This window comes from Tilletiopsis washingtonensis (assembly GCF_003144115.1).
Source record: "Tilletiopsis washingtonensis strain MCA 4186 unplaced genomic scaffold FA09scaffold_4, whole genome shotgun sequence".
Classification (NCBI taxonomy): Eukaryota; Fungi; Basidiomycota; class Exobasidiomycetes; order Entylomatales; genus Tilletiopsis; species Tilletiopsis washingtonensis.
Genome location: NW_020312001.1, coordinates 188,841 through 215,035, shown reverse-complemented (window position 1 = coordinate 215,035; position 26,195 = coordinate 188,841). Strand labels below are relative to the sequence as shown.

General features: G+C 67.3%; 9 protein-coding genes across 9 annotated transcripts; 4 read left to right on the top strand and 5 right to left on the bottom strand.

Moving 5' to 3' along the window:
• Positions 1-98: 98 nt before the first annotated feature.
• Positions 99-1,330, bottom strand: FA09DRAFT_358756 (FAD/NAD(P)-binding domain-containing protein; the record flags this gene model as incomplete). The annotated part of the gene is made up of 4 exons (XM_025745005.1): positions 99-461; positions 535-609; positions 667-1,122; positions 1,192-1,330. The coding sequence occupies 4 exons, from the start codon at positions 1,328-1,330 to the stop codon at positions 223-225; spliced, it is 909 nt and encodes a 302-aa protein (XP_025600263.1). The 3' UTR covers positions 99-222.
• Positions 1,331-2,127: 797 nt separating this feature from the next.
• On the bottom strand, positions 2,128-3,570 carry FA09DRAFT_201045 (hypothetical protein). Its single transcript, XM_025739440.1, has one exon. The coding sequence runs from the start codon at positions 3,186-3,188 to the stop codon at positions 2,238-2,240; it is 951 nt and encodes a 316-aa protein (XP_025600262.1). The 5' UTR covers positions 3,189-3,570; the 3' UTR covers positions 2,128-2,237.
• A 1,049-nt stretch (positions 3,571-4,619) lies between these two features.
• Positions 4,620-6,750, top strand: FA09DRAFT_358755 (hypothetical protein). Its single transcript, XM_025745004.1, has 2 exons — positions 4,620-5,353; positions 5,415-6,750. Exons 1-2 carry the CDS (start codon positions 5,084-5,086, stop codon positions 6,297-6,299), a joined length of 1,155 nt encoding a protein of 384 aa, XP_025600261.1. The 5' UTR covers positions 4,620-5,083; the 3' UTR covers positions 6,300-6,750.
• FA09DRAFT_315541 (P-loop containing nucleoside triphosphate hydrolase protein) lies at positions 6,601-8,806 on the bottom strand. The gene is made up of 10 exons (XM_025740807.1): positions 8,695-8,806; positions 8,280-8,634; positions 8,213-8,220; positions 8,104-8,156; positions 7,993-8,044; positions 7,890-7,934; positions 7,671-7,832; positions 7,270-7,613; positions 7,191-7,205; positions 6,601-7,128 (listed from the first exon to the last, which is right to left on the bottom strand). The coding sequence occupies exons 1-10, from the start codon at positions 8,759-8,761 to the stop codon at positions 6,772-6,774; spliced, it is 1,458 nt and encodes a 485-aa protein (XP_025600260.1). The 5' UTR covers positions 8,762-8,806; the 3' UTR covers positions 6,601-6,771.
• Positions 8,807-8,980: 174 nt separating this feature from the next.
• On the top strand, positions 8,981-10,634 carry FA09DRAFT_200941 (hypothetical protein). Its single transcript, XM_025739439.1, has 2 exons — positions 8,981-9,539; positions 9,604-10,634. The coding sequence occupies exons 1-2, from the start codon at positions 9,084-9,086 to the stop codon at positions 10,384-10,386; spliced, it is 1,239 nt and encodes a 412-aa protein (XP_025600259.1). The 5' UTR covers positions 8,981-9,083; the 3' UTR covers positions 10,387-10,634.
• Positions 10,416-12,943, bottom strand: FA09DRAFT_328123 (hypothetical protein). The gene is made up of 5 exons (XM_025741650.1): positions 12,671-12,943; positions 12,270-12,503; positions 12,070-12,195; positions 10,923-12,010; positions 10,416-10,866 (listed from the first exon to the last, which is right to left on the bottom strand). Exons 1-5 carry the CDS (start codon positions 12,879-12,881, stop codon positions 10,576-10,578), a joined length of 1,950 nt encoding a protein of 649 aa, XP_025600258.1. The 5' UTR covers positions 12,882-12,943; the 3' UTR covers positions 10,416-10,575.
• A 216-nt stretch (positions 12,944-13,159) lies between these two features.
• FA09DRAFT_328122 (hypothetical protein) lies at positions 13,160-17,119 on the top strand. Its single transcript, XM_025741649.1, has 3 exons — positions 13,160-15,025; positions 15,090-15,289; positions 15,344-17,119. Exons 1-3 carry the CDS (start codon positions 13,544-13,546, stop codon positions 17,025-17,027), a joined length of 3,366 nt encoding a protein of 1,121 aa, XP_025600257.1. The 5' UTR covers positions 13,160-13,543; the 3' UTR covers positions 17,028-17,119.
• Positions 17,120-17,278: 159 nt separating this feature from the next.
• On the bottom strand, positions 17,279-20,596 carry FA09DRAFT_336819 (hypothetical protein; the record flags this gene model as incomplete). Its single annotated transcript, XM_025743925.1, has 13 exons — positions 17,279-17,295; positions 17,356-17,405; positions 17,461-18,063; positions 18,122-18,579; positions 18,636-18,740; positions 18,798-19,044; positions 19,109-19,202; positions 19,261-19,336; positions 19,399-19,894; positions 19,944-20,114; positions 20,180-20,264; positions 20,330-20,431; positions 20,497-20,596. The coding sequence occupies 13 exons, from the start codon at positions 20,594-20,596 to the stop codon at positions 17,279-17,281; spliced, it is 2,604 nt and encodes an 867-aa protein (XP_025600256.1).
• A 1,884-nt stretch (positions 20,597-22,480) lies between these two features.
• On the top strand, positions 22,481-26,162 carry FA09DRAFT_200793 (ARM repeat-containing protein). The gene is made up of 3 exons (XM_025739437.1): positions 22,481-23,470; positions 23,535-24,176; positions 24,232-26,162. Exons 1-3 carry the CDS (start codon positions 22,790-22,792, stop codon positions 26,077-26,079), a joined length of 3,171 nt encoding a protein of 1,056 aa, XP_025600255.1. The 5' UTR covers positions 22,481-22,789; the 3' UTR covers positions 26,080-26,162.
• The last annotated feature ends 33 nt before the right edge of the window (positions 26,163-26,195 follow it).

The window sequence follows — 26,195 nt, the reverse complement described above, 5'->3', positions numbered from 1 at the left end:
TGAGGCACTCCACCGTGTGCTGCGTCTCCTAGCAAGACGAGCCCGTCGGAGGTGTAGCTGTCGAGAGAGCTGAGCTGATGCAGAGCCCACTTGTTTGGCTTTTCGATGCACTGCGGCGTGGCGCCGAGACGGGGGAGCTGCTCGTCAGCGTCTGCAGTCGGGAGAAAGCGGAAAGCATTTGCCGGGAGGGAGGAGAGGGGGGGGGGAGGGGGGCATCGCTTTTCATCTCTCGCGCGCGCGCCCTCTCCCACGCACCTTCATGATGCTCAGCATCTCCTCGCCCCAGCCCGCGAAGTCGTCGAGCATGTCCTTCTGCGTCGTTTCCTGCGTCCACGCGTCGCCCAGCGGAAAGTCGGGCCGGCGTGGCCAGCGCGAGCGGTCCGTGCGGAAGCCGACGACGTTGATGGTGGCGCCCTTGGCGATGGGAAAGATGAGGATGTGGCGATCGCGGCCCAGGAACACTGGTCTCGAGAGAGAGGGCGTGAGAAAGGGAGAAGAAGGAAGAGGGGGGCAACAGAAGGAGGCACGACGAACTTTGGGGAGTCGTGGCAAAGAGCTCGCCGTGCTTGTTGCCGACTGCAGCCTTGAACTTGTCCGTCGGGATGAGGCCTTGTCTCTCTCGTCAGCGTCGGCCCTCACGCCTCGCTCTGCCCCACATCAACTCACCTCGATATGCCCAGGTGCCGGACCACTTCAGCTTCGCCTCTCCAATCTCCTTTCGCTCTGCCAGTATCTCGCGCGCCTTTGAGTGAATGCCGTCTGCTCCAATCACCACATGCGCCCGGTACTCCTCGCCGTTCTTGAACCTCAACACCTGCAGTCCCTGCGCATCCGGCATCGACACAGTCTCTAAGCGGTGCCCAAACCTCGCCACCTCCTGCGGCAGCAGGCCGGCGAGGCGGTCGAGGAACTCGGCGCGATGACAGCTCGTGTTGCCGTGCGGCGAGCGCGTCTCGCCGAGCAGGGCGTGCGCGCTGCTGCTGTCGCTGTTGCCCTCGCCGCAGCGCCACTGGAACCACTGGCCCGTGGGGATCTGCGTGGCCAGCTGCTGGAACTCGGCGCCGAGGCCGAGCTGCTCGAGGGCGTGCTGTGCGTTGAGGCCAAAGGAGATGCCTGCTCCAACTGTTGCGCCCCACTCGTTGCGTCAGCACCCCCCTGCGTACAGGACCATGTGTGAGAGGCCACACGCACTCTCTTGGAACGCCGGCGCCGACTCGAAGAGGCGCACATGCACGCCGGCGCGCGCCAGGCCGAGGGCGCACGCCAGGCCGCCAATGCCGCCGCCGACGATGGCGACGCGCAGTGCGCCGTGCTCGGTGCTCGGTGCCATGGCCGTTGCAATGTCTTGGACGCGCGTGGGGGGGGGGGGATGAGGGTGGGCAAGCAAGAGCGGCGCCAGGCACGCCCGGCCGAGGTGAGTAGCGTCTGAAATGCGGGGAAGCGCGTGCCGCTTCGGAAGTCGCGGCCTCGCCTCCATGCGCGCCTGACGCTGCAGCGCGCATGTCATGGAGCGTGCGAACAACTCACGTGCGCTCGCCTGGGACGCCCATCCGACGCTGGCGTGCTGACGATGCCTCACTGCCCATGAGGCTCGAGATCGAGCAGAGTCTGCTGTCGCGTCTGCGCACACGACAGTCCGGCACCTTCACGCCTCTGCGCCTTGCTCAGCGTCGCGCGGCGAAGGCGGCGCGGCGCAATTGGCCAACGCCATGGCCCGCTCAAGGACGCTGCCGAGATGCTTCACGCGCCCTCCGATTTCAGCTCGCACATCCGCCGGCAGCCGCTCAGAGCCCGACCTCGACCACGAGATTACTTTCTCAATCCAGCTCGACTTTCTCTGCTCAACACGTCGCTAGTCGCAGTCGCTCGCAGACCGCAAGCGGCAGGCTCGGACCGCCGCTCTCTGCGCGCATGGCCGTTGAAGGAGCGACCTCCGCGCGGCCTCGCCGTTGGCAACGGCCCTCCTGCGGGGTACGCCTGCCTACCGTTGGTGTTGCTCGCCTGCCCCCCACTCGAAGCGCTCCCAATCAGGAAAGCCGAGCATGGGCCTGCCTTTCGGAGCGCAAAGCGCGAGCGGTACAGCTCAAACAAGGCAAGCGTGACGGGGCCGCTTTCGGGAGCCCGCTGGACCCTGCTGACACGCCCCCCCCCACGCGGGGAAGCCGCGTGCAGCGTTGCCGACGTCGAAGGTGCCTCGACATTTTCGCATCTCGGCTTCGCTCCTCCCCCAATGCAGCCTAATGCGCTTCCCCACAGCGTTCCTGCACCGAGCCGCTACTTCGGCGAGCTAGTGGCGAGGATGTGCGTTGCCCGAATGGAGCATCGAGAGCGACGGAACACGAGCGCAGCCGGAAAGGCTGCCGGCGCCTGGCCGTCTCTCGCTCTTGCGTGAGAAAGCGCAAAGCTGCCGATGCCGAGGCGGCGTCGTGCTCGTGACGACCTCTCGATGTGTGAGAGGCTTCAGGCCGTCCTCGACGCCCGTTTGGGAGATCACGCACAGCTGAGAGACTGCCTCGGGCGGCAGCAGACGCAGGCAGGGGTCGACAAGAGCCGGCAGCGATGCCGCTCCGACTCCTGTGCCCCCTCCCAAGTAGAGTCCCAAGCAGTGATGTGCGGCTTTGACAGCTTGGACGCTCGACAGAGAAAGCGACGGCGCAAGAGGGTGCAGTTCGCCTCGCAGCGCTCCGCTCGGCCTCGGCCTTCGCCGAAGCAGCGGCTTCGCACGGTTCACCCGCATGACGAGCCGTCGATGGTCGGCCCCCATGACTTTGGCGCCGCACCGCGGCGCGAGCTCTGTGCATGGTGGGGCCATGCTCAATTTGGCATTCCTCGGCGCTCTCCAAGCTGGGCCACGTCGTGCCATTCCTTCGACTCGTGTCAGGAACGTCTCGCCCGCAGGCGAAAAGACAGGGGGCCAGCAAGAGCTCGATCGATGGCCGACTCGCGTGAGAGCAGCGGCGGCCCATCGAGCGCCAGGCTCGATACAGTGGAGCACTGAGGAGATAGGGCACGCCTCCTGAGTCACCGAGTGAGCAAGCGGGAGTGCTGCGAGTGTATACCGCTACAGGTGGCGGCGGCAAGCGAGGGCGAGCACAAGGCCAAGGTGCCGGCTTTGCGCCTCCGAGAACGCTTAGGAGTGCGCTTAGGAGGCCTCGCCGCGTGTGTGTTGTGATGTCTCTCGTCGCCATCGTTTGGCGTCGCCGAGGCACCTAAGTTGACGCCAACACGACGCCATCACCAGGCGTCGGCAAGCGCCCTTTTCTTCCGCGCCAGCGAGCCCAAAGGTCCACCACCCGCCTTGGGAGTCGTCCCAAAACTCGGAGCCAGCATGACCTCGGGCGCCCTCCGCCGGCGAGGGCTGAGACTTGCTGTTCTGCTTGACCCTCTGTCCGTGGCGAGCGTTTGCCTCGAGGCAAAAGCGTGAAGCCTCTCGCGATGGCGCCGATCCAAGCCCCGCCAGAGTTGAGGCGCATGTGAGCGGCACCGGCTGGCGGGTGGACGAGGAGCCGTCTTCGTGCTCCGTGCCCGGCCTTGCCCGCGCAACCGGCGTCCGGCTTCGGGAGGGGGGGGGGGGGTGGAGCGCGGCGGCGAGGGGCGCAAGAGCAGTGTGGTGGCCATGCCCGAGGCCATGCCTGCTAGCGCACCTGCGCCGTGGATCTGGCGGGATCTGCGCGGCGCATCTCGTCGTCATAGGCCGGCCGCCGGCCTGCCTGCGCGTGCCTGGGGGGAGAACACACTGCTCCCGTGCTCCCAAGGCGCTTCCGAGATTCGGAACAGCCGCGCGCGCGCGCTGCTTGCGCCGCTTTGCTGCCAAGGCGCCCAGCTCGGGCGCCAGGCCGGCGCCGCGTGGCCTCGGCGAGGACGGCGCCGGCGTGACCTCCTCCCCTCGTGCTCCTCCCGCGTGGTCGTGTGCCGGGCGGCAAGTGCCGCAAAGCGCCTCTGCTGGGCGCTGCCGCCACGCCTGATGCTGGGCGCTGGGCGCCCGTCGTGCGCCTGCATGCACGCCTGCATGCACCACAGCTCCGGCGCTCGGCGCTCGGCGCTCGGTGCGTTCAGCTCGCAGCATGCACCCCAGCGTGTGTCTCGCATGCACCAGTTGCAGTTTGCAGTTTGCCTCGCAGGGCCTGCAGGCCATCGGGGGACCGCGTCGTCGCCCCCAACCCCCTGACCCCAGAACGAGGACGAGGCTGTGTGCGCTCAGGAGGCGTGGCGCGTCCGCCCCGCAAACGAGATGCGGCCAAGCTGTGAGAGAGAGCATCTTGCGAGATGGGCAGAAGCCGGAAGGCCACCAGCGGCGGGAGCGAGATCGGCAGCGCAGACGAACTGCAGCAGGAGGGCGAGGCAGGCGGCCGCTCGACTGCCCTTGGCCCACGAGGAGCGGCGCCGTTGCCGTGCTGCGAATAGCACCGCCGCCTGCAGCGCGCAGGCACTTTGCGCGTCATCGCGCCTGTACCGTGCAGCGCTGGCCGGCGGCCGGCGGCAGCAACGCTGCTTGCAGCAGGACACCAAGTTGCGCAGGCGGCGTGCATGCGCATGAAGGCAGGCAGGCGAAGGGACCACGTCTTGCGGTGCTGACAGTGCGCCTGTCCTCTGCTCGTGTGCCATGCTGCGCTGCGCCATGCACGCACGCCGTTGCTGGGCCCAGCCGCCGAGATTCCAGCGCTGCGTGAGAGGCACGGCAGGCAGGCAGGCCGTCGGTGCAGGGGGCATCGCAGCACCGCTGGCTGGCGCACAGCGGCTGACACCGCGAAGGAGGCTCTGGCGGCGTGCACGCCGCGGCGCGCTGCCCGACCGGCGGCTTCGAGTCCAGGCTCGCGCTCGCCTCCAGCGGTTCAGCGATCCGCCTTCTATCTCGTCTGTCACCGCCTCGCCTCGCCCTCTTGCCCCGCACCACCACCTCGCTCGCACCGTCGTTGCTTTGGCACCCTCTCGCCTCCGCCTCAGCCTCGCCGCCGCACGGCGCATATCCTACCCCTCTAGAAGCTGGCAGCTCGACGCTCTGGCCTCCACCCTCGACCCTCGAGCCCTCTCCTCGCGACGGCCGGCCGTCTCGCCCTCTCTCTGCCTCTTCTCTCTCTCCGCCATGGCCTCCTCTCTCGCCTCCTCTTCGCGCGCCGCCATGCCTGCCGCCGCCGCAGCGCCGGCACCCGTCGTGCGCCACGGCTTCGTCATCCCCTCGATCCGCCTCACGCCGCCCGACTCGCGCCCGGCAAAGTCGCCCGAGTGTCCCGAGCAGGACCTCAGCAACACGACGCTCTACGTGCCGCTGCGCACCGAGGAGATTGGCTGGGAGGAGGGCGGCGTCATCTGGGGTGGCAAGCGGCCCGTCTATGCTTATCCCACCGTCAACCTCGTGAGTGGCTTGCGACGCTGGCCTTCGCAGCAGCAGCAGCGGCTGACGTCTGTGTTCGCAGTACGGAGGCGACGATGACCACGTCATCGGCACGTACCGCGGCGGACCCAAGGGCTACTCCTTCTTCACCATCACGGACCCCAACTTCAGCGCCGAGTCCTCGTCGGACGACTGCGAGGAGATTGCACCGCCGCCGCGCAAGGCGCACGATGAGCCGCGGCCGCGGCGCGAGACGAGCGACGAGATCGAGTCGGACCGTGGCAGCAGCAGCAGCAGCAGCAGCAGTCGTGGGCGATCAAGCTCGAGGGCATCGGACAGCGCATCGAGCGCGTCGAGCAGCAGCACGAGCAGCGAGGCCGCACTGCCAAAGACGCCCCTCCCACTCGCGCCGATCTCCACCGAGGCACTGCCAAAGGCGCCCATCACCGATGCGATCTGCACCTCGAGTCCCACGAACCTCAACGAGGGCAGCATCGACGAGGCGCTCTCGTCAGCCCCTGCTTCAGTCTGCTGCTCCACACCCGGCTCGTCCGCTGCTTCTTCGCGTCGCGGCAGCTCCTCATCGGACACGGACAGCGGCGCAGACACGGGCGCCACGACACCCGCTTCGCCTCCATGCGACGCTGCGGTGGACAAGACGATCGCGGACCTCGGCGCGCAGCTCGAGACGCGTCTCTCTGCCCTCTCTCGCGCCGACGTCGACGACGAAGAGTCGTCGAGGCCACGCAAGACGATGAAGCTCGCCGGCCGCGTTGGCGGAGGTGATCTCGAGGAGAGCAGCACGGCGCCGCTGAAGGACGCAGCGAGGCTCAGTGCCAGCTTCGAGCTGGACGCCTCGGCACCAGGCGCGCAAAGGACGTGGCCGGCCGGGCGAGGCACTTCGCGCCAGACGGCAGCGACGAGCGCCTTCTCGGGTGGCTCCGAGTATGAGGCCAACTTCGTCTAGCTCCGCCTCTCGTCGCTGTTCCTCTTCCGTCCGTGTCGATCCAGCTCTCCGCGCCTCCGCGTCTCAAGACTCTGCTCCTCCATCCACTCTGCGTCATCGTCCACAAAGCCAAACAACCGTCACCTAGAAATTACCCCTCCTTCTCGTTGCCCCGTCGTCTCGTGCCTCGCGTTCCGCCAGTCTGCTCCTCTCCTCCTCGCGATCGCGGCACTAGACTAGACCAGCCTAGACGCATGCCTAGACCCTAGCCAGACCTTGCCTCCGCTTCCATCGTCGCTCATCACTTTAGCCCTGTCCATGCCTCTCTACACTCATCAATTACTCAACTCCAGCGCAGCGAATACACCACATCGCATTGCTCAGCCATCCTCATCCTCACACACCTCGCCCACATCATCTGTAGCTCACCACTATCGTTTCGGCGCCTCGTCCAATCTACCAGTCTCGGCGAGTTGAATGCGCGTGTGTGATCTCATAGCGTCTCCCTCGCCTCCTCTGCCTGCTTTGCCCCTTTGACTCGGGCGGCATCTGCCTTCACCGACGCCTCCTGGCGCTCCTTGAGCGACTCCCTGACCCATCCGTCGATGCCTTGCACCGCAGCCTCACCGTCCATGGCGCACGACAGCAGGAAGCCCTGCAGCGCAGCAACACTGAATGTCTGCTCCGGCACGGCCGACGCAAAGCGCTCTGCTCGGGCGTCGACTCCGTCGGACTGCTTCTCGCCGGCTGCGGAGCGAGACGGAGAGGGAGAGGGGAACCAGCGCACGAAGAGGTCGTAGGCTTGTGAATGCGTGGCGTGCTTGAACTCGAGCTGCACGTCGATGCGGCCCTGAGGAGCGACGGCGTCAGCGATGAGCGTCGCGAAGAGGAGAAGGAGCAGGCAAGACGTACGGGACGGATCAGCGCCTGCGAGAGGGCGGGGTCAGTCAGATGTCGCTGTCAGGAAGCGAGGCGCGGGCGCGACGCTCACCTCATCGAGCCGTTCCCGATGGTTCGTCGTAAGGACCAGGATGCGACTTTCCGCCGCTCCAACTCCGTCAATCGCATTCAGCAGCGTCGAGAAGGAGATCGGCGGCTTCCCGCTCCCGCCGCTGCGCTCCACAAACGCCGCGTCGACATCCTCGAGCAGCACGATCGACCTTGGTGGCACCGCGCCCATGAGCTCGAGGAACGACGCATCGTCGACTCCGCGGGCGGAGAGCGAGACGGTGTAGATGGCGAGGCCGAGCTCGGAGGCGATGACGTGCACCATTGAGCTCTTGCCGGAGCCGGGAATGCCGTAGAGCAGAAGGCCTCGACGGTACGGGATGCCGCCTAGCATGGTGTGCCAAGTCAGCCTCGTCCACACGCGGCCTGGCATGCGCAACTCACGATCAGCATACCATCTCCGGGTCTCGGCGCTCAGAAAGCGTCTTGCATCATCCAGCAGCCCCTCTTTCAGGCCTCGAGGCAGCAGCACCGAGTCTGCTCCACGCTTCGAGATGCCCTTGCTTGTCTCCCAGCGGCCGTAGCGGTCGAGCGAGAAGATCTGGCCTGCAGATAGAGACACTGTCAGGGCTGGACCGAGAGAGAAGAGAGGCGCAGGCGCACATTTGCCTCGCTCATACTCGTTGTACTGCCGTCTGCACTCGGCGACTGCGCGAGGGGGCGGCGTGAGCAGCTTGCGTAGAGGCTGAGCTAGGATGCGTCTCACTGAATGCCTTGAGCGGTCCCGACGAGAGCGTGAGGAACGAGAGCGACAAGGTCTTAAGGAGGAAGGGCAGGCTGTCAGTTTGTGCCATCAGGAGCGGAGCGCCAGGCGCACCTCGTCCCACTCTGTGTCGCCGACGAGCGTGCGGGCGCGGGATGCCCACACATCTGCGGCAGCATGAGTGAGCAGGCGAACGTGCTGCTCGACACTGAGTGGCGCTCACGGTGTCCCCTGAACGATTGAGAGGGGTCAGCGATGAGGTTCAAGATGCCGCAGGTCAGTACACTCACTTGAACTTGAAGTGCAAGCTCTCGTTCTCCGCCGGGAAGAAGAAGATGCCGGCCAGTTCATCGCCTCCCTGCCCTGCCTCGTTCGGCGCCTCGTCTCCGTCGTGTCCCGACAGCGCCAGCCTCGGTCTGGCAGACACCTCGACGTCTCTTGGTCTTGACTTGATGCTCGGATGTTGCGTGAGATAGTGCATGACCCATCGGTGAGCATCGTCCCTTCCGCGGATCACGGCGTGGGACAGCACGAGACGACGCGCGGAGCGGAGGATGGCCTCGGCGATGGAGCGGGAGCACGAGACGGCCACGCCGATGGCGAAGAGCTTTGCGGCATCAAGGAACTGCGAGGAGGTGAGCAGCTCTGAGAAGGGCTCACGTCAGTGGAGTGCAAAGGCGCGCAGAGGTGGCGGCGCACACGCACCTCGCAGCGGCCGCAGCAGCGAGGCGGCCGGCCGCTGGCCGCTCAGCCCGACGGCCGACGTGTGCATGCTGCGCTGCCTGCGTGTGTGCGCGCCGTGCTGCGTGAGCCGTCGCGGATGCTCTTGCCCTGAGCTGGAGCTGGCGCCTTGCTGGTGTGGTGTGCGGAGTGCAAGCTGCCAGCAGGCGTGCAGCTGCTCCACCTGGTCCCTCGGCGCCCGCTTTGGCAGCGTGGGAACAGCCGAGGCGGCCAGGGTGGCGCGTGCACCCTCCTTCTCGCCTCGCCAGCGGCCCTCTCAACCACATCCTCCTCAAGTCACACGCTCCGGCAGGCCTCGCACACGCAGCACAGCACTGCAGCGCCGCAGTGAGCGCGCTGCACAGCGGCCGGCCATGTCGTGGGCCTCGCTGCCGACGGAGCTGCAAGAGGCCGTGCTCGGCATCTGCGTGCGTGAGCGCAGCGGCGTTCTCTCGCTGCTGCTCGTCTCGCGCCGCATGTTCAGCCTCGTGGTGCCGCTGCTGTACGCCGAGCTACAGATCACTTCGCTTGCACAGCTGCGGGCGCTCATTGGCGCGGCAGGTGGTGCCGATGCGCTGCAAGACGACGAGGACGAGACGGCAGATGTTCAGCCGGCGCAAGGCACTCTCCGTGCTCATCTCGCTGCTCACACGAGGCGACTGACGATCAGCATCGATGGCGTGCCGGGAGCTGCGCCGCCTCCAGCGGCACAAGACAGTCCCTTTCGTCTCTGGAGCGGCCAGCCGAGACGGAACGAGGGCGACGAGCGGCTTACGCTGGCGCTCTGCGCGATGCGCCTTTGCAATCCGCAGCGCCTGAGCCACATCTCTGTGAGTAGGACACTGCGGCGGCAAGCATACTCATGTCGCACCGCTCACGTATTCTGCCCTGCAGCTCGAGATGTTCGGCGTCCGCAGCAAGTCTCACCTCGGCGAGCCTGCGCTCGAAGAAGCCTTCGGCCGCCTCTCGGCGCTTCGCTCGCTGCGCTGGGTCCCACCAGGTCGTCTCTCCATCGTAGGCTTCAGCATCGCCGTCGTCGACTCGGCCGTGCCCTCCATCCAGCTCGGTCTTCTGCAGGCAGCTCTACGCACTCCGACACTGCAGTCTTCGCTGCAAGAGCTGCACTTCGCTGCTGTCGGTCTGCAGAAGGAAGCAGCACTGGTGGACGCGCGTCTGGCCTTCCTCTGGGCTCTCTCCTGTCGACTCGAAGATGGGCGCGCTCTCTTTCCTCGTCTACGAAGCCTGCGCTTCACGTCAGCAGTCAATCTGCCCATCGCGCCACTGGCGCGGCTACTCCTTCATCGTGCTCTTGCAGCGCACGCGGCGCCCGACTCGACCGAGCCACTGCTCATCGAGATCGCAGACGGCTTCAGCGGCTCGATCTGGGGCCCTCGTCTGGACGCACATGACGTCCGGCGCCACATGCGCGCGTTTCTCCTCGTGGATGGCGCCGCCCTCCTCGACGAAGGCCCCGTGCCCTTGTCGTTTCAGCCCCAGAGCGTCCCGGCCATTCGGGTACTCAGCGACTCGCTCGACTATCTGCCCCAGGTACACGAGCCTCGCTTCCTGGCGTGCGCTTCAATGTCGAAGCGCGAACTCGAGGCGCTGGTCGCGAGCGCAATGGGCATGCTGCGTCTCACGGCGCTCGAGGGAGCTATTGCTGGACGCACCCAGTAGCCTCGCACCTCGATCGACCTCTCGACGGCTCCTTCTCACCACGACGCGGTCCGCGAGAATGATGGTACATTGCCCCTCAGCGGCACCTTTTGGCGTCACGCCTGCCCACGCAGGCAGTGACGTGCATCCTGCAGCTCCGGCCCCGCGCATACACGGCAGCCAGGCATATCCCTCCAGCCAGCCTCCCTCTCAGGCCGCGGCCGTCCGCTGAGCAGCACCACCCCACGCCGGTGCGCCTCCGCTCTTGCCTCCCCGTCCACCACGGCCCGCCGGAGCGCCCCGCTCGGCCGCGCCCGCCGCGCCCTGTGCGTTGGCGGCGGCCTGCTGTGCGGCAGCGGCGGCGGCCAGCGTGGCCTCGCTGGCGATGGGCAGCGGCTTGCTCTTGATGCTGTTGAGCGTCTGGTTCATGCGGATGCCTTGCCGCATGAACCACTCGCCGAACTTGCGGCCCACGCGCGACTCGGCAATGTGCACCATGTTCTGCAGAGCGCCGAGATGAGCACACCGCGCGACGCTGCACGCCAGCTTGTACTCACGCCATCGATGACAAAGTCGAGGTCGCTGGTGTTGACCACCTCGCCCTCAAGCAGGCCGCCCTCGCTCCACTTGACACTGCGGCTGCACGCCTTGGCGACCATGAGCTCCTCAATGAGCTCCTCCTCGTCGACCTCGAGGAAGTTGGCGAGCTTGTCGGTGCCCAGGCTGGTGTACAGACGCAGGAAGGAGCGGATGTTGGCGTTGCTGAGCTGCGTGCGCACGTCGGCGAGGAAGATCTTGAGCTGGTGCTGCGCCGGGTCGGGCATCGGCGAGTCCTGGTACTGCTGCAGCGCCTCGGCATCGTGGTACGGCGGCGCGTTGCCGGTGATGTACTTGGGGCATGCATAGAGGAAGAGCTCCTCGAACGCCGCCAGGCCCTCGGCGCCGCGGCTCATCTTGTTGAACTGCTCGCCGTACTTCTCCCGCATCGTCGTCTGGATGTTCTCGTCGAGCCGCGTGGGGCTCAGCGCGCAGCAGATGGCCAGCAGCGCGTACATGCGGTCGGCCGTCTTGTTGATCTGGTCGTACTGGTAGCTGCGCGTGTGGTACTGGCGCAGCCGCATGATGAACACGAGGATGTGCGTAAAGGCACGGATGGCGTCCGGGTAGCGGCCCAGCATCAGGTATGCAAAGCCGACGTAGTAGTAGGCCGTGACGTGGCAGGCGGTGACGCGGTTGATGAGGCCGCTCTTCTTGTTGAGCTCGATGTGGTCGAGCATCTTGAGCGCCAGCGTGTAGTCGCCGAGCAGCACGTGCACGCGCAGCAGGCCGATGATGCTGAAGTAGCCCAGCAGCTTGTACAACGGCCGCGAGCCAAACTCGCCGGCCACCTCGTCGGGGTCCTCGCCGCGCTGGATGGCCTGCAGCTGCTCCGTGATGCGGCTCTTCTGGATGAGCGAGTAGAGCACGTTGAGCACGCTGTACGAGCTCCACACGCCGCCGTCCTGCAGCAGCAGCAGTTCGTCGTCCGTCTTGTTCGACACCTTGTTGCGCCACTGCGAGTAGCTCTGGAACTGGTAGATGAACTCATCGACGATGTCCCACAGCCACTGCGCCGGCAGATCCAGCGGCACCGGGCCCTCCGAGTCTGCGCGCAAGCGTGTCAGCCGGACATGCACCACGCCCTCGCCGGGCACCACCACGCACTCAGCACGAAGTTGAAGAAGTCGCAGTAGTTGTCGTACGAGTGGAAGCGGTCCTCGCCGTCGGGCGAGAGGCGCGAGTAAACGTGGCGGTACCACAGCTCGCGGTAGAGGGTGAGGAAGCGCTGGTCTGCGGAGAGAGCAGCCTCAGCAGCAGCGCAGGGCGCAGACCTCGCGCTGGGTCCAGCGCTCGCCCGCACTCACCGTCGCCCACAAGCGGCGCAATGACCTCGGCTTCCGGCCACTCCGTCTTCTGGTAGTACTTCTCCGTCAGGCGGTTCCAGTTGCCCTCGTAGGCGCTCGAGATCTCGGGGATCGAGTTGTTCGACACGGCCTGGTGGAAGAGCACAATGTACTTGCGCACGGGGTCGGGCACCTGCGCCAGCGCAGCGGCCTGCGCCTGGGCGGCCTGGGCGTGCTGCGCCTCGAGCAGCGCAGCTGTGGGGATGGGACATGAGTCTGGCTGTCCTCTGGACTCAGCATTGGAGACGTGCTGCCCCAGCTCCTTCGCTGCCCGGGGGCATGCCTGGGCGCCGCAAGCCAGTCCGCTGCTTGCCCCGCCTGCGTCGCCCGCTCTGCCTGGCGTGACGTGCGTGCACACTCACCGCTGTGCGCATCATCAATGTAGCCCTCGGCCGGCTGCTGGCTGTAGTCGGCAGGGATGAGGTCGACGTCGTCGTCGCCGAGGAACTCGTCCTCATCGACGTCCTGGCCGTAGTAGGCGGCCTGCTGGCGCTGCTGGCCGTTGTTGCCGGCGGCGGCAGCGCCCTGCTGCTGCTGCTGCTGCTGGTATGCGGCGTACTGTGCGGGATCCATGGCGGCAGGAGGAGACTGGCGCGATGGAGAGCGAGAGGGATGGGTGAGGTCGGAGGTGAGAGCTGGCCTGGGAAGATGTGCCGGCGGCGGCGCCGCCGTGCTCCTCTGCTGCGACGCGCCTCACGTGCGCCGCCGCCTGGCACGGCAGCCCTGGCTCTTGTGCTCGCTCGCCGCGCCGCGCGCCTGGCCGTGTGCTTAGTCAGCATGCTCCCACGTACCACGCCAGCACTCGCGCGCGCCGCGCCGCCGCGACCCCTCGGAGTCACCGCCGAAGCTCCACCTCTCTCCTCCCAGCCACCTCGATGCTGCGCACCCTGCCGGCTCACTCACCCTCATCTTTATCCCGCCACGGGCCGCCGCACCGTCGGCTCACGCTGTGCTGACCGGCGCGGCTCGCCGTCACCCCACCAACCCGCCCTGGTTGCGCGTCGCTCCTCTTGCTCGCACTCCACACCGCCGCGCCTCGCACGCGCCCTCATCCCGCTGTCCGCCAGCCCGGCTCGTCGCCGTTCACGCGACGCCAGTGTCGTCGTCTGTGGAGCGGCTGAGAGGACGCACTTCTGTGCTTTGCCGCACGGGCTGAGCGACCCTCCTCGCTCGTTGCTGCTGCGGAGCGGTGCGTCAGTCCTCTTGCAGACGGACAAGTCCGTGTGTCCGCCAGCATGCCTCGGCCGACGCGCCAGGCGGCGCTGCGCAACGCAGACGCCTCGTCGTCTCGTGCCGTTTCCAGCTCGGCACGCGGCGGCAGCAGCAGCAGTCGGCGCAGCGTCACCTTCGTCAAGCTCGAGCCATCAAGCGACGACGATGAGCTGCAGGAGGAAGAGCGCCTCAATCAGCCGGGGCCCTCGTCCAGACCCGAGCGCAGCAGTGGCAAGAAGCGCACCGCAGCTGTGAAACAGCCGCCTGGCGTGTCGTACGTGCCAAGCGGCACCGACTGGCTGCAGCATGCGGCGCTGCCGCCGTCGAGCTCCAGCGATGAGGCCGAAGAGAAGGACTGGCTGACGCGTGCGCAGCGACAAGCGTGTCTGCCAGCAGATCAGCAGTCCTCTATCGGCGATGACTTCTGGGAGCCATCAACGCCGCCGCCGCGAGACGGCTCAGACGTCGACGAGCTCGACGCCCAAAGCCCGTCGCCGGAAGATGAGGAGCAGGCAAGGCTGGACGCAGCCGCTGCGGCGGAGGAAGCCAAGCTGCTGCAGGAGCTGCTTGCGGGGCACTCGCACTCAGCTTCACAACAAGCACGCGCAGCCTCTTCTGCCGCCGTGTCATCGCGCAAGCAGGCCTCGTCAGCGCCTTCTGCCGCTGGGCCATCGCGCAGCCATGCTTCTTCGCCAGCGCCCTCGGCTGCCAGGTCATCGCGCAGCCCTGCCTCATCGCCAGTGCGTGATGCCGCCGCCGCCGCCGCCGCCGCCGGGTCGTCGCACAGCCAGGCCTCTTCGCCAGCAGCCTCTCGGCCCGCGGCCTCAGCCGAGCCCTCGCCCGAGCCTTCACCAGAGCCTTCGCCTGAGCCTGAGGCGTCACAGCGGCCACAGCTCGACCTCAACGACGTCAGCGACGAGGAGGACGAGGAGGAGATGTTCGAGTCGCTCAAGGCTCTGCTGGCCACGAACGAGGCCGAAGAGGAGCAGCAGCTGCCGGGCGAGACGTACGAGGAGATGCGGCAGCGCAAGCTGCGCGCTAATGAGGCGCTGCTGGAGCAGCTGGGCCTCGGCACTGCTGCTGCGCCGAGTCATTCACACGACACGCCGTCGATGCGAGCGTCCGAATCAGTCGCGCCTGGTGACGACGATGTCGTACGCACGGGCAAGCCCAGCCGACCGCGAGGACGCGGGCGGCCACCCAAGTCGTCCACATGGGCTGAGTACGGCACGTACGGCACCAAGCGTACGCTGCGGATTGACGAGCATGGCACGACGACATCGCGCCCGTTGCCTGGCACGTCACATGAAGCCGCCTTCGTCGACGTGCCGCTGCTGCGCGAGCGACAGAGACAGGCTTTCGTCTACTTCGCCGGCACGGCCATTCGAGCGCCTACGCCGCCGCCTGTCGAGGAGGAGTCGGAGGAGGAAGATGAAGTAGAGGAGGTGATGCCTGTCGAGGCCACAGTGCCGCGGCCGAGAAGAAGTGGACCTGTCGGAGAGGCGGTGAGCACGCGCTGTCGTGTCTGGGCGCTGAGGGCTCGATTGGCTGACAAGCTGCGCGCTACAGGACACAGTCGACGGCACAACGTGCCACCAGTGTCGCCGCAAGACGACGGAGGAGAAGATGCGCTGTCGCTTCCACGACGATGGTCACGTCTGTCCGCTGTTCTACTGCAAATCGTGTCTGCTCGTGCGCTACCACATCATCGCCGACTTTGAGAGCCGGAGCTTCGTCTGCCCGCGGTGCAAGGGCCTGTGCAATTGCTCGTGAGTGCTCTGCCTTCCTCTGCCGCCCGCGGCATGCGCTGACCCTCTGAGCAGCATGTGCCTCCGCGCCCGCGGCCTCGAAGACCTGCTACAGACGCGCGACGGCGAGCTCAACAGAGCTCTCAGTCTCTCGACGATGCTGCGCAATCCCGACGGCTCCATCAAGCATCGCAGCGTGCACGAATACCTGCTCGCCACGTACGGCCTCGAGAAGATTCAGGGCCCGACCGGCTTCGCGGCTGCGCGCCGTCCGACGCAGAAGAAGCCCAAGAAGCCCAAGGCGCCCAAAGCTGCGGCCAAGGACAGCGTCAGTGCGGTCCCCAAGACGCCGAAAGACAAGGTAGCCGCAGAGGAGGCCGGCGAAGCAAGCGCGTCTGCGTCGACGCCTCAGACCGCAAAGCAGGACAAAGCCGGGCTCAAGGCGCAGCAGGCGGCTGTTAAGGCCAAGGAGAAGGAGGAGGCCCGGCTCGCCCGCGAGACGGCCAAGCAGAAGCGCATCGCAGAGCGCGATGCGCGTCTCGCCTCGATCAAGGCTGGCATTGCCGCCAGAAAGAGAGGCCATTCGCCAACCGCCGACGTTCTCACCACCGCCAAGCGCCGCAAGCTGGGCAAGGAGGCGCCTGATGAGCTTGAGCAGCTGCAGCGCGAGGTCGTCTCACTGCAGGCCGCGCTGGTGCTCAATCAGACTGACGACGATGGGCGCCGTGTCGGCCATTTCACCTTCCAAGCAACGGACGACTCAGGCGCGCAGGTCAAGCGCACCCTCGTCATTCGTCTCTCGCCCGCCGACTCTGCGAGCGACGGCAGCCTCTCGACTGCACAGCCGTCGCCGGCTCCGTCTGCCGCGCCTGACAAGCCGCAGCCGACCATCAGCGCCATGGCCGAGGCACGCAAGGTGCGCGAGCAGAACGTCTGGGTCAAGGGCGCTGCGGACCAGAGCGACAGCGACTCGGACATGTCCGACGTGCCTGAGCGGCCCGACGCGCCCGAGCCGCTGCAAGCCGACAGCCCGCTTTCGTCGGCGCCGCCCTCCAGTCCAGCTGCGCACGATGCTCGCTCAGCGTCGCGCGCGTCAAGCCGCGAGAGCAGTCCTGCATCGTCGCGCGGCTTCCTTGGCGGCAACGACGGCGAGGCTCCGAGCAGCAGTACCAGCAGCTCTGCTCTGCTTACGGCTACGCAGCGTCCGCCTCTCGACCCCGCCTCGCCCACACTACATCCAAGCTTCACGCTCGAGGCCAGCGTGAGCCCCGCACGTCCGCCGCTGCTGCCTGCCGCGTACAGTGGCGGCACCTACTCTGCGCCCGCAGGAGAGCACGATACATTGGCGGCGCTGCAGAACTTGCGCTCGACGCAGTGGGGCTTTGCTGATGACGCGCCGGCTTCTCTGCTCGACTCTGCTCTGCGCTCCTCCTCCTTTCCTCTGCGGCACGCCGATGCTACTGGCCTCGCCGATCTTCCCGACGACGCAGTGACGCTGCCGTACAGCCATCATCCTCCAGCCTCGCAAGACTCCGACGCCTCAGCCTCCGCCTCCTCCGGCGCCGTCTTTCCGCGCCATCCCGCCGCCACTACGCCTCCGCTGCTGCATTCTGCCTTTCGCGGCGCCGGCGGCGGCGCTGGGCCGTCGCCGTCCATCAGTTACCCTGCTTCGCCCCATGCCTTCCTCGACGACGCCCGTGCTGCCTCTTCGCTCGCAGCCGCAGCAGCTGCGAGCGCCAGCGAAGGCCACTCCGGCTGAGGCCGTGTCTGCTGCCAGCACCCGTCGCTGCCTCTCACAGGCAATCCCGTCACCGTCTTACTCTGTATCTCCTGTAACAACACCTCATCACACTGCGCGCGCCCGCTGTGTCTCGTGTGACGTTCGGTATTCGGCTCGGTGCGGTGTCGGAAGGGACAGTGGGTGGCCCTGGCGCAGACCAGCGGCGCCAGGCCCAGGCCGTGCGCGGGCGGCCGCAGGCAAGGGTAGAGGACGTGCAGCGTCGGCTCGAATCACTTGGTGCGTGCAGCTGTGAGCGGCGGGCAAGTCAGCACAGCTCGCGGCGAGAGCGATGGACCAGCAGGCGCACCCTTCTTGGCGGCACCAGCCGCTCGGCGCGCCTTGCCAGCTGATCCGCTGCTGGAGGCAAGTGTCAGACACAGGCCCACCTTGGCAAAGCATGGCGCCCTCTCACTCAGTCTGTCGCGTCTCTGCCTTCCGTGCCGGCTCGGAGGTCGTAGGCGCACGGCGATCACGCGACTTGGCGGGCGAGCTCGTGCTGCTCACTGCCGCCGGGCTACTCGGAGGCGGCGCTGCGATGGCAGGCGGGCTCGAAGCGACTGCAGACCACTTAGGAGCCGAGGCGAGCAGCGGGCCATTGAGGACTTGGAGCCCCGGCGGCGGCGCCCGCGCAGCGCGAGGCTTGTCGGACCCCGAGCCTTCCTTGCTGTACTTGCCGACGACGACGCGCTGCAGCGACTCGCTCGTAGCTCGGTGAGAGTCGCGGTCCAGAATCGCGTCGAGCGAGGCCTGCGGCGGCGCCGCGTCGTGCTCGAGGTCGCTGAGCATGGCGTTGACGCTGATCGGCGACTTGGGCTTGAGAGCACACGTGCTGCTCGTACGACGCCGCAGCAGACTGGCATCGTATGCCGGCTCGTCGAGCGTGCCTGCAGTCAGAGGCACGACGCCGGCGGGGAAGAAGTCGATCGTGTGGCCTGGGTTGCTGATGCGCCACTCGCCCTTGCCCAGCCGGCCGGTCCAGCGCAGCACCTGCAGGCTGGCACAGCGTCGTGCGAATCTGGGCAGCGATGATGAGCTGCGCGCCTCTCGAAGATCGGCCCGCTCTTTGCACTCACTTGCGCACTTCGCGCTTCGGCGGCACACTGGTGTCAAACGCGCCGACGCTGCCGGTGACGCCCGGAATGGAGAAGGCAGCCGCACTGGTGAGCGACGAGTCATCTGCACTGGCGCCGCTCATGCGCCGCTGCATCTTGCGCGGGCTCTGCGGGCTCGTCGAAAAGTTCACCGGCGTCACGGCCTCGTGCGAGCTGGCGACGCTGAAGAGACTCGTTGCCGTTGAGCTCGGGCTCAGCTCCGGCAGCGAGTTGTCAAAGCAGGCTACGCGCGAAGGCGGCGAGCTCGCCGTTGGACCTGAAGAGCCGACGGGAGGCAATACGCCGCTTGTTGTCGATCCAATGCCGCCGTAGGCCACGTGCCGCACAGCAGCGAGACTCTTGGGGCAGTGCGGCTCCGTCAGGCTGATCTCGATGAGGCGCAGCTGCGTCAGGGGAATGAAGGCTGCAGAGAGCCCGAGCTGCAGTCGCGCAGCGTCAGCGGTCAAGTCACTGTACGTGTCGCGTTGCCACTCACCACCTTGGCGAGCGGTGCGTCCAGATAGATGCGCAGGCTCTCCAGACGCGGGCATGCGCTTAGCACCGCCTTCAGGTCATCGATGCTCAGTACGAAGAAGTCGAGCTGCGCAGGCTTCAATGTCAGAAAACTGCGTTCGCCACAGCAAGCAAAGGGACCGACCTCGAGGTCGAGCAGCTTCCCGCCATGGGCCTTCAGGATGTCGAGTGCCTTTTCGGGCAGCGGCCGTGGCACCATCGTTGGGTGCACGCGCGGCACGAAGCCTGCGCCCCGCGCCTCCGCTGCGCCATCTTCCTCCGCCGGCACAAGGGCTGCGGCAGGGACGAGGCGGCGCAGAGCCAGCGACTCGAGGCCGCTGCTGGCCTTGACGAGCAGCTCGAATATGCCGTCGAGGTGGTCCGAGACCCATCTGTAGTGGCGAGATGCACGCTCAGTAGCTTGTCCTTCTGCACTGCGCCTCAAGCCGGACTCACGAGTGGTGCGGCCCAACCTCATTCATCGCGACGCGCACGCTCTTGAGTGAGTCGAGCTCGCAGAGCTTGCCCCACAGCTTGCGCGTGAAGCGCCCTGAAGGTGTGGCTCTTAAGCCTTGAGGCACTCACTTTGAACCCGAAGTCTCACTCACCTTCGCACTCCGACAGCTCCATCTTCTGGAGCAGTGCGCAGCCTCCGAGGAGCTCAGTGATGCCCTTGTCCGTCACCTGTCATGTGCCATAAGCTCGTCAGCGCGGGCGAGGGCCGCAGGTATAGCATGCATGCGCACCTTTGTGCCCGTCGTGCGCATCGTGAAGGACAGCAGGCCACGGCAGTGCGCGGCGACGGCGGCAAGCATGGCGTCGTCGACGAAGGCACAGTCGAGCGTGAGATGCTCGAGATGCGCCAGGAATGGCAACGAGCGCGTCAAGGTTCGCGCGCCCTCGGCGCTCAGGGCCGCGAGACTCAGCTCGCGCAGGCACGGCAGCTTGTGTAGTCCCATGCCATCCCAACGCAGTGAAGTCGTCGAGCTAAGTCCATCGCCGAGCCCATCGGCCTGCTCGTCGCCCTCAGCCTCGCAGTCATCGATGCCGAGCGCGTCCAGCGCGCTCAGGTCGTCGAAGCCAGCTCGCGGGCTCGACACGGGAGATGCGGATGCTGCACTGCCACTGCGTCCTCTCTGGACGACTGCATCGCTCGTGATGCGGATGATCAGCGTCGAGAGGCCCGGGATGGTGGCTGCGAGCGTAGAGCAGAGCGCGGCAGGCGGCACGCGCGAGGTGCACCTGCAATCGTGTTAGTGCAAGGCAGGCTTGGAGCTGACACGCGACGCACCAGACAAATGACTCGAGGCTCTCGAGACTCGCTACCAGCGTCGTCAGCTGCTCCAGGCTCAGAGGACGGCCTCGACGCCGCGGCAGAAAGCTGAAGTACGACGGCTCATCGTCGTCGTCGACCTGCGGCGGGCGGCCAACGAGCGTGAGGCCGCGCACGTAGGTGGCGTATCTGGCGCCGGGGACCATGTCAGCGCATACACACAGCCAGCTCCATGCGCAATCGGCCGCACGCACTTCTCGGGCCATCGCACCAGCGTCTCGTGCGGGCTACGACGCCGCGGTCGCGCCAGCTCATGCTCGTCGTCGGCGATGACGAGGTCTGCACGAGTGGATGGCCAGGGTCAGCGCTGCGCTGACCGGCGAGCTTATCTGCGGCGCACGCACCTTCATACAGTGCGCGGCAGGCAGCCCGGTGGAAGGCAGACGAGACGGCGAGGAGCGGCAGCGCAGTGGACGGCTCGAGGTCGATGACGCGCGCAACGACGTCTGCAGTGTGTGTCAGGCGGCAGGCCCGAGGCGACCAGCAGCACATGCCCCCCAAGCCTACTCACGCTCGAACAGCGTCGGCGGCAGGTCGCTCCAGTCGGGCTGCACCGACGCCGCTGCGGCCGCCGTCTTGGCCGCAGCCGGCGGTGGGCGAGCTGGCGCCATGGGCCGTGCGCGTGGCAGGCGGGACGAGTAGAGGCCTGTGACGTGCGGTGCTCAGCACAGCTGGATGAGGTTGGGAGATGCTGAGGTGGTGCAGAGGTGGTGGTGGTGCTGAGCCAAGCTGCACATGCTGGAGAGCTGCCCGATTGGGCCCAGGGCGGGGCGCCGAGCAGCGGGTGATGTGTGCCTTGCCGGGCGCGGCGGTGGCACAGATTGCCTCGGTGCGGCGCGCCGCCGCCCAACACCTAGGCCTGCTTGGCACGCACGTGGAGCGCAGCCACCTTGCAAGCACGGCTGTGAGGCCGCAAGAAAAGCGTTGCTCTCGCCTGAACGTGCAAATGCGTGCGGTCGCGGGCTCTGCCTGCAACTGGCGCAGCCTTGCCGTGTGCTTGCGCCAGGCGCGCAGGCGCGTGATGCGGCCGCGCGGCCAGCCGGTTGCTGCTTCTGGCTGCATCGCCGCGCCCGATCCAGCACCAGCGGCTCGCAGTTACGGGCGCAGCATCTCGCGCTCAAGGCTCGACGAGGCCTCTCCTCCTGCCTCTCTGGTCAGCCGTCAGAGGCGCGCACGCTTCGCCGCTCGATGTCCCCTCTCTCGCTCAGCAGCACGATCCAAAGCAGCGCCGTGTGATGTGTGTGGAGGCGCGTCAGGGGCCGTGCCGTGCTCCGCGGCGTCTTGCCCTTGTGCGTGTTGGACGAGGGCGTGTTCCCACGCAGACAAGGGCGCGACGGCGGCATGAGGCGACCGCAGCGAGGCGACGTGCGCGGCCGTCATGCGCCTCTCCTCAGCACCCGGCGGCGCTGCCTGGCGCTGTTGCGAGAGCGTTGAGCGTCGGAGAGGAGGAGGGATGAGCCTGTCGTGCGTATGTGGTGCAGCGAGAGCGGGCTCAAAGGACGGCGAGACGCCGCTCGGTCCCAGTCCTGGCGCGTGGGACTTTCTTCTTGGCCTCAGTGCAGGAGCATGCACCTCTGTCCTGCCCCTTGCTTCTGTCCCAGGCATCTTGCGATGCAGGCGCCTTTCAAGCTCTGCAGCGTGACCAGCCTCTAGCCAGCGTGCCCGATGATGCGGACCAGCCAGGAGCAAGCGGCGCGGCGGCGGCCTCGGAGGATCGTCGGCCGAGGCGCCGCGAGGCGGCGTGTGAAGCGCTGGCACGCGCAACGTGCGGTGCTGCTGCTGCTGCTGCTCTGGCTGCTGGCCGGCCTGCTGCCGTGCGCCGGCCGGCTTGGCTCTGGCATGCTCGGCTCGCCAGCTGGCTTCTTGCTCCTGCTCCCACCTCGCACCCACGCCTCTCCCAGCCCCTCGCGCCTCCCCATACCCGAGCGGCACGGCCTTCGACGCCCGACGCTTGTCCCCTGCGACTGTACAACAGAGGCAGCTGCGATCGCCGCGCACGCCCGTGACGTCCCAGAGCCTCAGCCGAGCGTCTCGCCGCTCCCGCACGAGCCCGCGCCAGCCGTCGCGCTCTCTCGCTCTCTCTCTCGCCCAGTCTCTCTGTAGCACCTTGATCCTTCAGTAACGCCGTCTCCGCCACTGTACATCTCCCTCAACCTCCCGCCAGCACGACTCCATCACCCGACCACCCCGCCCGCACGAGCCCTCTTGCACCTCGCCCGAGCCCGAGCTCTGTCTCCTCCTTCGTGAGTCCGCGCCCGCACTGTCGCAGCTATGTGCACGCTCTGACACGCAAGGCTGCTGCGACAGGATCCAGTGTGCTATTATGCCCAGCTGCGACGCTGCTGCTGCCATCTAGACCGTCGCTGCCCTCTCAGCGCTTTCCACTGCTCCACTCGCAGCCGCCTCTCTGCTCTCGCAGATCGGCTCGAGTGACCCCGTCTCCCTGCCTCGACCTCCACCATGGTGCCGTCGCCTCCCTCCGACGACTCGCACGCCGCGGGCGCCGCCACGCCGTCGCTGGCGCCGCCGCCTGGGTCTGGCTCGGCGAGCGCCTCGACGCAGCAGTCGCAGTCGCCCGTCTTTGGCGCCAGCAGCGGCGACACGGCCTCGACGGCGGGCACTGAGAGTCGCGAGGCGCAGGAAGACATCCAGGCGGTCAGTGCGCTTGCTTGGGGCTCGCAGTGGGTGTGAGCGCAGAGCCATGGCACTGATATTTGCCTCTCGCGTCCCACCAGCGAATCGAGCGCAAGCGCCTCGAGCACGAGCAGCAGCGCGCCGTGCAACGCCAGGCGTTCGAGCAGCAGATGCAGCGCCTCGAGCAGCAGCAGCGCGAGGAGGAGGCCAGCTTGCTCCGGCGGCCTGGTACCGATGGCACAGCAGCAGAGCCGGAGCGGCGCTTCAACAGTGCAGCCCTGGGCGACGTGGCTGCCTCGGCGCCAACGACGCCGCCCATTGGCGCTGCACAGGCCGGCCGTAGCGCTGCACGTCGCTCTCTCATCGGCGCCGACGACGATCGCTCGGCACGGCCCGAGGAAGGTCTCAACGGCAGCAACGTGCCCGGCCTGCCGCCGCCGGGCGGCAGCAGTACACGCTCCGTGCCGGCGTCGCGCCGCATCAGCGCCGGACCGGACGAGCTGGGCTCGGCTGCGAGACGTCAGAACGCCGTGCTCGGCGATGTGGCTGGAGCGTTCGAGCGTCTCTCAGTGGGTGGTCGCACCGGCGCAGCACCCGGCCAGGTGCCGCAGCAGCTGTCGCAGCAGAGCCTGCAGCGTGCGGCGCTGGCTCGTGCCGCAGAAGGCTCTGCTGAAGGCACGGGCGCCTCGGTCGCCTCGACCCCGTCTGGCTTCACGCCCGTCTTCAACGAACGCTTCCTCTTCGACGACGAGCTCGACGCTGAGGACGCCGCCTTTGTGCGCCGCTACAACCTGCAGGACGACGACGACAAGTTCCCCGTGCTGATCCGCCACGACAGCAACCCGGGCATGGTGAGTCGTGCTCCAGTGGCGAGAAGATGTCAATGCAAGGCGTGCGGCTAAGCACCACCGTCAGCTCTCCGCCTCTTCCGCCGCGCTCGACTTGGCGCCGCTCTCGCAGACGCCGCCGCGCTTCGGCCGCAACATCGGCGCCGGCGCTCGCATGTCCGAGTGGCCTCAGTTCAGCGAGCACGACGGCGACAAGAAGGACACAGGTCGACAGCGCTCGCCTCAGAGTCAGACACAGCAGTCGCAGTCGCAATCGCAGTCACCGCCACACGCCTCGCCTCACAGCGTTGGCGACGCTGCAGCAGGCGACCGTCGCGGTCGCTCGGAGCGCTCTTCGCCGCTCCTCACGGGCTCGCAGCGTGCGGCGTCGTTGCTGCCGCTCGGCGGTGGCGCATCTTCACCGTCGTCGGGTCGTGCCTCGCCCGGACTCGGTCTGCCATCGTCGCAGCCCCGTGCCGTCAGCGGTGGTCAGCCAGGCAATGCTGGAGGGCGCGCCTCTGCGGGCTCGCGCTTCGCCAGCGGCCCGCACCGCCTCTCGCAACACTTTGTCGCCGACGAAGATGCTGCCGACACCCAGCTTGGCGCCACTGGGCGCAGCTCGGCCTCGACGTCGCCGCAGCAGTCTCGCGGCGCGCCGGAGCTGTCGTCGTCGTTCGGCAACGGGCAGGGCGCAGAGACCAGCCGGCCTACAAGCGGTGCTTTCCCGAGCGTGAGTCTCGTGCCTCATGGCCCGTCTGCTTCCTGCTCACATTCTCTATCCGCAGTTCGCCATCGACGGCTTCGCTGCGGCGCCCTCGGGAGCCGGCACGCCTAGCCGCTTCGGCTACGCCGGCAACTCGGGCACCTTCGACGGTCGGTCAGCGAGCAATGACGCCTCTCGTCCGGCGTCAGGCTACTTCGAGGCATTCGGCACTAGTGCAGGCGCAGGCGGCGGCGCTGGCCTGTACGGCAAGGGTCCGCTTGGCGCGCAGCAGGGCGCTGCTGCTGCCAACAAATTCGGCATGGGCCTGCCGCCGAGCGACGGCATGGAGATGATGAAGGGCCGCAAGGGCGACCTGGACGTCAACACGCCGCTCGAGGAGCTGCACGGCGAGATTTTTGCGCTGTGCAAGGACCAGCACGGCTGCCGCTACCTGCAGAAGAAGCTCGAGGAGGGCGTGCCGGCGTACCGCGACATGATCTTCCGCGAGACGTTTGCGCACTTCACCGAGCTCATGACGGATCCGTTTGGCAACTATCTCTGCCAGAAGATGCTCGAGTTCTGCACCGACGAGCAGCGCAACGTCATCGTCGAGGCCGTCGCGCCCGAGCTGGTGAGCATCAGCCTCAACATGCACGGCACGCGCGCCGTGCAAAAGACGATCGACTTTCTCTCGACGACGCGCCAGATCCACTCGATCATCGTGGCGCTGAGCATGAGCGTCGTGACGCTGATCAAGGACCTCAACGGCAACCACGTCATCCAAAAGTGTCTCAACCGCCTTGGCGCCGAGGACAACCAGTTCATCTACAATGCCGTCGCGGCGCACTGCGTTGAGGTCGCCACGCACCGCCACGGCTGCTGCGTGCTGCAGCGCTGCATCGACCACGCGTCCGAGACGCAGCGCACGCAGCTCGTCACCGAGATCACCTTCAACGCCCTCACGCTCGTGCAGGATCCGTTTGGCAACTACGTCGTGCAGTACATTCTCGACCTCAACGACGCACGCTACAGCGACGCGGTGATCCGGCAGTTCATCGGCAACGTGTGCCTGCTCTCGGTGCAGAAGTTCAGCAGCAACGTCATGGAGAAGTGCATCCGCGTCTCGGAGCCGTCGGTGCGCAAGCAGCTCATCGAGGAGCTGCTGAACCGCACGCGCCTCGAGAAGCTGCTGCGCGACTCATTTGCCAACTACGTCGTGCAGACGAGCCTCGACTACGCCGACCCGCTGCAGCGCATGCAGCTCGTCGAGTGCATACGGCCCATTCTGCCCATGATCCGCAATACGCCCTATGGCAAGCGCATCCAGAGCAAGCTGCAGCGCGACAATCTCGACATGGGCGGCCCGCCGGCGCACGCTGGCCACGCGGGAGGCATGCCCTACTCGCTCATGCACGCTGCGCACCAGCAGCAGCTGCAGGCCATGGCTGCTATGGCTGGCCGTCCCGGCGGCCCTGCGCCGCCGCCGCCCGAGTTCCTCGGCATGAACAACATGCCCTACAACGCGGCCGCGCACGGTGCGCTGCACCAGCAGCCCGGCGCCCACATGATGCACCCGGCGCACGCCGGCCACCTCGGAGCGCCGCTGCCGCCGCCGCACATGGCGCGGCAGCACCAGGGCCACGCCCCGCCGCCTCCCGGTGCACCGTACGGGCCCTCGCCGAGCCTGGCGGCCGCTCAGCACGCACGTCTGGGCCACCTGCCGCCCGGCGGCAACTTCGGCCCCCGAGGCGCTGGACGTCCCTACCACGGCGCCGCTCCTCCGCCTGCTGGACCGCCCTCTCAGGCGGCATTTGGCGTCGACGGTCCGGCGTACGGCGCCCCCTACGCCGGCATGCAGCCGCACATGACCGGCATCTCCGGCGCCCACGGCTTCGTCGGGCACGCGCACAACAGCGCCTACCCGTACTGAGCCTCCAACAACCCACAAGCACAGCGAGCGAGATGGAAGCTCTGTGCTTCCTCCTCGCTCGTCCCTGCGTCTGCCAGCACCCCAGCTGGCTGCGCTGTAGAAAAGGCCCCGCTCAA

Excerpts from the sequence above, each read along its gene's own strand:
- FA09DRAFT_200793 (XM_025739437.1), top strand. The coding sequence starts at position 22,790 with ATGCAGCGCCTCGAGCAGCAGCAGCGCGAGGAGGAGGCCAGCTTGCTC. Across the intron at positions 23,471-23,534 it reads ACGACAGCAACCCGGGCATG|CTCTCCGCCTCTTCCGCCGC; the intron begins GTGAGTCGTGCT and ends CACCACCGTCAG. Across the intron at positions 24,177-24,231 it reads CAAGCGGTGCTTTCCCGAGC|TTCGCCATCGACGGCTTCGC; the intron begins GTGAGTCTCGTG and ends CTCTATCCGCAG.
- FA09DRAFT_315541 (XM_025740807.1), bottom strand. The coding sequence starts at position 8,761 with ATGCACACGTCGGCCGTCGGGCTGAGCGGCCAGCGGCCGGCCGCCTCG. Across the intron at positions 8,635-8,694 it reads GCTGCTGCGGCCGCTGCGAG|AGCTGCTCACCTCCTCGCAG; the intron begins GTGCGTGTGCGC and ends AGCCCTTCTCAG. Across the intron at positions 7,614-7,670 it reads CCGGAGATGGTATGCTGATC|GCGGCATCCCGTACCGTCGA; the intron begins GTGAGTTGCGCA and ends ACACCATGCTAG.
- FA09DRAFT_201045 (XM_025739440.1), bottom strand. The coding sequence starts at position 3,188 with ATGGCGACGAGAGACATCACAACACACACGCGGCGAGGCCTCCTAAGC.
- FA09DRAFT_328122 (XM_025741649.1), top strand. The coding sequence starts at position 13,544 with ATGCCTCGGCCGACGCGCCAGGCGGCGCTGCGCAACGCAGACGCCTCG. Across the intron at positions 15,026-15,089 it reads GTGGACCTGTCGGAGAGGCG|GACACAGTCGACGGCACAAC; the intron begins GTGAGCACGCGC and ends TGCGCGCTACAG. Across the intron at positions 15,290-15,343 it reads AAGGGCCTGTGCAATTGCTC|CATGTGCCTCCGCGCCCGCG; the intron begins GTGAGTGCTCTG and ends CCCTCTGAGCAG.
- FA09DRAFT_358755 (XM_025745004.1), top strand. The coding sequence starts at position 5,084 with ATGGCCTCCTCTCTCGCCTCCTCTTCGCGCGCCGCCATGCCTGCCGCC. Across the intron at positions 5,354-5,414 it reads CTTATCCCACCGTCAACCTC|TACGGAGGCGACGATGACCA; the intron begins GTGAGTGGCTTG and ends CTGTGTTCGCAG.
- FA09DRAFT_328123 (XM_025741650.1), bottom strand. The coding sequence starts at position 12,881 with ATGGATCCCGCACAGTACGCCGCATACCAGCAGCAGCAGCAGCAGCAG. Across the intron at positions 12,011-12,069 it reads CTTCTTCAACTTCGTGCTGA|ACTCGGAGGGCCCGGTGCCG; the intron begins GTGCGTGGTGGT and ends GCTTGCGCGCAG. Across the intron at positions 10,867-10,922 it reads TCGACTTTGTCATCGATGGC|AACATGGTGCACATTGCCGA; the intron begins GTGAGTACAAGC and ends GGCGCTCTGCAG.
- FA09DRAFT_200941 (XM_025739439.1), top strand. The coding sequence starts at position 9,084 with ATGTCGTGGGCCTCGCTGCCGACGGAGCTGCAAGAGGCCGTGCTCGGC. Across the intron at positions 9,540-9,603 it reads AGCGCCTGAGCCACATCTCT|CTCGAGATGTTCGGCGTCCG; the intron begins GTGAGTAGGACA and ends TCTGCCCTGCAG.